This window comes from Tripterygium wilfordii, chromosome 4 (assembly GCF_013401445.1).
Source record: "Tripterygium wilfordii isolate XIE 37 chromosome 4, ASM1340144v1, whole genome shotgun sequence".
NCBI classification, from domain to species: domain Eukaryota; kingdom Viridiplantae; phylum Streptophyta; class Magnoliopsida; order Celastrales; family Celastraceae; genus Tripterygium; species Tripterygium wilfordii.
Window position 1 is genome coordinate 13,596,252 of NC_052235.1, and position 6,508 is coordinate 13,602,759.

General features: G+C 37.6%; 1 protein-coding gene across 1 annotated transcript; it reads left to right on the plus strand.

The window, feature by feature from the left end:
- On the plus strand, positions 1-5,297 carry LOC119995815 (bifunctional purine biosynthesis protein PurH). The gene is made up of 12 exons (XM_038842262.1): positions 1-207; positions 315-426; positions 680-755; positions 996-1,092; positions 2,080-2,182; positions 2,324-2,457; positions 2,595-2,772; positions 3,189-3,343; positions 3,610-3,819; positions 4,105-4,452; positions 4,558-4,684; positions 4,899-5,297. Exons 1-12 carry the CDS (start codon positions 79-81, stop codon positions 5,048-5,050), a joined length of 1,821 nt encoding a protein of 606 aa, XP_038698190.1. The 5' UTR covers positions 1-78; the 3' UTR covers positions 5,051-5,297.
- The last annotated feature ends 1,211 nt before the right edge of the window (positions 5,298-6,508 follow it).

Genomic DNA, 6,508 nt, shown 5'->3' on the forward strand with positions numbered 1-6,508 from the left:
ACAGTGTACGAGTATCAAACCCACAAGCGGCATACGACACACAAACGCCCGCCGCCGCTTCCTTCTGTCTTAAAAGACATGTTCGGAGTGAGCACAGCCGCCACGGCCTCCCGCACAACTGCCGTTTTCGCTGCGAACTCTTTGGGCTCTCGACTGCCGTTGTCTCAGAGACATACCACTCCTCTCTCTTGCTCTGTCTCCCAACAGGTATATAAAGTGAATGGTTTTTGGAAGTCTGCCTTTCCTTTTCAATGAGAATTTCCAATATGTCTCTATATGTATTTAGGTTTTAACGCTTCGGTTTATTGGTTTAGGTTCATACAACTTCTCTGCGCTCTTGTTGTAATCATCCAGTCAAAGCCATGGCCGAGCATCAAACTCCTTCAGTACCAAACAACGAGCTTAAAGCCTCTGCTTCTTCCTCGGGTACCATTGTTACTTTCTCTTTATAGGTTTGCATTTCAATACATTTGAAATAATTTTGTACTCATAAATAAGGGTTCTTTTTGTCGAAGTTATAATGTAATTAGGAAATATGTAATTACTCCGACAGTCTTATGTTTGAACTTTGAACGGATCTAAAATATTTAAAATTGTGTTAATTTTAATTTTTGTGATTTTGTTTGCCGTTTTGCCTTAATAGTTTTACGAGTTACAAATAACAGTTATTTTGTTTCAGGCAAGAAGCAAGCTCTAATATCTTTGTCGAACAAGAATGATTTGGTCCTTCTTGGTACTGGTCTCCAGGAATTGGGGTAATTTCCACTTCAAGTGTTTTTTTTTTTCCTAAAAAGAAAATCTTTATTTCATTTGTTTGATCCTTCAATATTTGTGGGACGATTATGCGTGAGTTTTTAGGCTGTTGGAAAAAGCAAAAAATTAGACGAAGAGAACCTCCTGAATTGGGCTAGGGATATGAAAATTTGTCGAACTTTTACATTTATAGAGATGGCAGTGTGTGATACAGTTTATGATGGGTTTCTGGTTATCTATAGATACACAATTGCATCAACCGGAGGAACAGCATCCACTTTGGAAAATGCAGGCGTCTGTGTGACTAAGGTGGAGGAGCTTACCTGTTTCCCCGAGATGGTAAGCTACTTCTTATTCTGTTCATTTGGTTTCGAAAGTATAACGCAATGATGTGAAATCCCCTAATTCACAGACTTCATATTGAAACTTTGATGGACATACTGGCGCTTGATATTAAATCTTGGAAATGGTTGACATTATGTGAATGAGCTCTAGGTGAGAAATTAAACACTTGGAATAAAAGGAATTTGAAGCTTGCGCTAGGGTATTTATTAAATCTGTGCTCGTACTGGCGTTTTAAGCTGTTTTTCGCGATCACTTTGGTGAATGGTAATCATTTTCTGCCGCTATGTTCAAGTTGTGGTTTCAGTAAGCCGGTGAAGTCCATTTCAGCTCATATTGCATCATTTAAATTAAAAACTTGTATCGGAAATGGCTCAGTTGGAGCTTAGAACCAAGTTAGTTTGCTTAGACTCTGTCGGTGGAACTCCCTCTTGATCCCACCCGAGTTTCTGAAGAAATGTGGTTGTGTTTGTGTGAGTGGTCAACTGATCATCGATTACAGCTTTCTACCTAGTAGATCTGAATATTGTGGCTCATGCTCAACCTGTTTCTGAAGTGATAGGGGAATTGAGCTAGTGAACCGCCAAGGGTGAAGAGACTGGAATTGAGCTCAGGTATTGCTAGCTCATGCAGTCGAATGGGGTGTCATTTTACTAGATAGACCAGTCCATTTCCACTCTTCTGTTGCCATTCAATGCCATAGGTAATTCCACGTGGTTCTTTAGATTTAATCTTGATGAGAAATTCTTGGAGATTCTTCTCGCATGAAACAAGTTAATAGAATATTTATATGCGTAAATGGACCTAAGTCTTCAATTGTTAATTGGAAAAATTTAAGTGAAGATGTTTTAAAATTATATTCAGTAGGTTTCAGTAACTCCTACTCCATTTGAAGCTTGATATCGGTTGCTTTCCTTATGTTAATGGTGTCTTTTTTTCCTGGAAAGATCATGTTGGAAAATAAGTTTTGCTTTTCTTTTACAGCTTGATGGTCGTGTGAAGACTTTACACCCCAACGTACATGGTGGCATTCTCGCTAGAAGAGACCAAAAGCATCACATGGAAGCTCTCAGTAAACATGGCATTGGTGAGTCATGATAAAACTGTTTTAGTTTGAAGTCCATAGTTGCAGATGTTTCTTTTCTGTATTCACTTATTTTATTCTTGTAGTGCTTAATTTTGTATACTCTTGGAACATTTTGTCTGTTCTAAAATGAATCCTGTGCAGGTACTTTTGATGTGGTAGTGGTGAACTTGTACCCCTTTTATGATAAAGTTACTTCAACTGGAGGACTTGCCTTTGAAGAAGGAATTGAGAACATTGATATTGGTGGCCCTGCCATGATCAGAGCTGCTGCTAAGGTTAATACGCTGAATGCCGATACTGATTTATTATGCAGTGCTTAATTTTGCATACTCTTGTAGTGCTACTTATGTACCTTGATCAGTGTGGATTGTTTATTTTTCTTTATCCACTAATCTTCAAATCTTGAAAACAGAATCACAAGGATGTCCTGGTAGTTGTCGATGCACAAGACTATCCCGCGCTCTTAGAATTTCTCAAAGGAAATCAGGATGACCAACAGTTCCGTAGAAAGCTTGCTTGGAAGGCTTTTCAGCATGTTGCTTCTTATGATTCTGCAGTTTCAGAGTGGCTATGGAAGCAAACTGTGGGAGGTAAAATTTTTATTCCTTTGCATGTCATATCTTTGCACAATTATCAGTGGGACAGCTATGAAAGTGATGTGGGAAGTAATCCCATTTCTAGTTTACAACATTATAATCACATGATGAAAGAGAAATAAGATTGAGGTGAAGAGAAAATGTAAAGAGAGTTTATCAACTACTTTTCTTTTTGTTTTCTAGTTGCTATCATTGTAGGGCATGTGGCCTAGTGGTAGAGTTGTAGGAGTGCAACCTAAAGGTCATTGGTTCCATTCTTGGAAACAGTTTCTCCACATACTATGTGGTTAGGTCTACGTAAATCCTATTTGTCCCCGACCCCGCCCACTGTGACAGTCTTGTGCATGAGAATTGTTTACCTTTTTATCATTGGGGCATACGTACTGATAGTGTTCATTATGTGTTGGAAGATAAGTTTCCTCCCAGGTTAACGGTTCCTCTGGAATTGAAGAGTTCTCTTCGTTATGGTGAAAACCCCCACCAAAATGCTGCATTTTATACTGACAAGAGTCTTTCTGAGGTTAATGCTGGTGGTATTGCTACTGCAATTCAACACCATGGAAAGGTGAGACATATGCAGCTTTTTTCTTTTTTTTGGGAGATCTTTAGTATTCTTCAAACTTGGGACTTCTTGCTATACTTATCAGGAGCACTGCTAATACAGTGATACACCATGCGTGTCTAGTTTTTGCCCTTAACAGCAGAGACCATCACTACTACTGGGCTAAGCGCCTCGTTGAGCAAAACTGAGGCAGCATGGAATATATGTATACTATATCGATTTTGTTATATACGTCAGATTGTAATGATAGATACTGCCTTCTGGTGCAGGAAATGTCGTATAATAACTACTTAGATGCTGATGCAGCATGGAATTGTGTTTCGGAGTTTCAGAATCCAACTTGTGTTGTTGTAAAGCATACAAATCCTTGTGGGGTAGCGTCACGTGATGATATCCTTGAAGCCTATAGGCTGGCTGTGAAAGCAGACCCAGTCAGTGCATTTGGTGGTATTGTAGCATTCAACATAGAAGTTGATGAGGTAAGTTGTGATTGCCAGTGTTGGCCTGGGACTGATTTTTGTCTACAAACTCGAAGTGATATCTGCTTCCTTAGATAATCATGTTACTGAATACATGGAACTATGGAAGCAAATAACCAATATGCTATGATTGATTATTTAACCATGTTCATTGAAAAGCATATAATCATCTCTCCCCTAATGTGTGATGTTTCAAAATGCAAGTCTGATTATCTAGAGAAGCCAACTGTATAGTGGAGCTGAATATTCTTATATATCCCGAGTACTTTGCTTCTGTTATTCTAGGCTCTTGCAAAGGAAATTCGTGAGTTCAGAAGCCCAACAGATGGAGAAACCCGAATGTTCTATGAGATTGTGGTTGCTCCCAGTTACACAAAGAAGGGACTTGAGATTCTTCGTGGAAAGTCAAAGACTCTGAGGATCCTTGAGGCAAAGAAGAACGAGAAAGGAAAGCTTTCATTGAGACAAGTTGGCGGTGGATGGTTGGCTCAGGATTCAGATGACCTTACCCCGCAAGATATAAAATTCAATGTGGTCTCTCAGAGAACTCCAGAAGGAAGTGAGCTAAGTGATGCAGAGTTTGCATGGCTTTGTGTGAAGCATGTCAAGAGTAATGCTATTGTCATAGCGAAGGTAAAAGATATCTGTTATCGAGGTTTTGAAAGATTCCTCTTACACTTGAAACTGTTTAACTATGGCGTCAGAATACTTGCTTGACATCGTCACTTTTTTGGGCAGAATAACTGCATGTTGGGTATGGGAAGTGGTCAGCCAAACCGCCTGGAGAGTTTGAGAATAGCCTTGGAGAAAGCGGGAGAGGAGGTTAAAGGGGCTGCTTTGGCTAGCGATGCATTCTTCCCATTTGGTAAGTAACTTGCCAAATAACTTGACACCATCATAGTTGTTGTCAAATAGGATGACTTGGAATAAGATCCTGCGGATTAAAGTAAAAATGCACCATGACTGGTCACCAACTTAACGGTTTATTACTAATTTTTCTATTTATCTTGAACTTTGATCTAAATACTGGCATGAGGCCTTAGTATCTACTAACATGGATCCACTTGTTCTGTGAACAGCTTGGAAAGATGCAGTTGAAGAGGCATGCGAGAGTGGAGTCGGTGTTATTGCAGAGCCTGGCGGGAGTATCAGAGATGGGGATGCCATTGATTGCTGCAACAAGTATGAAGTTTCTTTACTCTTCACCAATGTGAGGCACTTTAGGCATTGAGAACAACGACATTTTTCTCTGTTTTCCGCTATAACACCCCTGAAGTTCAGTGATGAACTTAGGGTTTATGTACCTTATATATCTTTATTTTACGAATAACTTATTCTCAGACCTTCCGAACTTAATTTTTTTTCTTCGTATCTCTTGTAATAGTAAGGAGAAATGGTGTTTGATCTGGACATTATTCTGACAATTACATCTTCACAGACTAGATAATGCTTGGCTCATTGAAGGCCATTAGAGTGAATTTTTGCAAATTCTGCAGATACACGGTATGAGCAACCATGTTTTACGACTGATTGAATTTTTGAAACTTGGCTCATATGTGGGCTCATGTCTCTCATCATTGGCTGGAACATGCAACCTAGTTGGTATATGATTAATTAAAATAAACTCAACTACTTTCATTTTTTTTTAAATGCATTAGAAATATGTTTTTCTTGGAATCGAATTTTAGACACGCATATGTATAACTCAGTCTATTGTCAACTGAGTTATCACTAGTTGTTACAAAACGTCTTACAAGTTACAAAGGTATATATATATGGATAGTGTATATATATATCCTTGATTCACGGATTTTAGTTAACATCAAAGAAGACAAAACCCTAATCCATAATCATTAAATATAAGGCAAGTACAAATAAGATGTTTTGGTAACAAAGATACACTCAAGTTCTCAGTCAAAGCAACAAATGAAAGAAAAAGTAAAATAGTTGATGTGGCCGACAAACAGGCACAAAATTAACAAAAAGCAAAAACAAGGATTGAGAATAAAATCATAAAAGAAAAAAAGCATAATTTAATTAAAAGAAAAGAAAAGAAAAAGATAATCTTTTTGCAGCATTTGTTTTTTATTTTGATCGAACTCCCTTAGTTCCTCTTCTCTCATGAACTTTCCTGAAGTTGTACCAGTGTTATTCAAGGATTATATGTATTACTTAGTTTATTAGAGTTCAAGATTGATATTAAATATTTTCAAAAAAGAAGAAGATTGATATTAAATAAAATAAATTGTACAAATTAGTCACTCCACTTAGAGTGTGTGACTAGTATATAAACAACAATCATGTCACGCTAGGTGGTGCATCGACAGATTGATTGCAAAAACACAACACAAGTCACGCTAGTATCGATCATTGGCATGGAATGTTATTCTGATAATAAATTTTAGAGGAGTGTTATATTGGTATTTATTTGTGTAGGAGTGTTATTTTGATAAAAAAACTCGACATATGTATGACATGACAGTAAGATTGTTTCATTTAATTTGTTATGTCTTATTGTGTCGTGTGTGTATATATATATATTCTCAATGTTTTGGTCCAGATGCCTTTAATTAATTAAGAGTTTGGACCGCCTTTTATTTCCACAGTGGACCTGGCTATAACTAGCTAGGTTTGAGAAATTTGGGACAAAAGTTGGAATCTAAAAGTAGATAACATAATAACCATCTAT

Bases quoted from the DNA above. Each gene is read 5' to 3' on its own strand.
- LOC119995815 (XM_038842262.1), top strand. From the start codon at position 79: ATGTTCGGAGTGAGCACAGCCGCCACGGCCTCCCGCACAACTGCCGTT. The intron at 3,344-3,609 runs GTGAGACATATG...CTTCTGGTGCAG, and splicing joins CAATTCAACACCATGGAAAG to GAAATGTCGTATAATAACTA. The intron at 3,820-4,104 runs GTAAGTTGTGAT...CTGTTATTCTAG, and splicing joins TCAACATAGAAGTTGATGAG to GCTCTTGCAAAGGAAATTCG.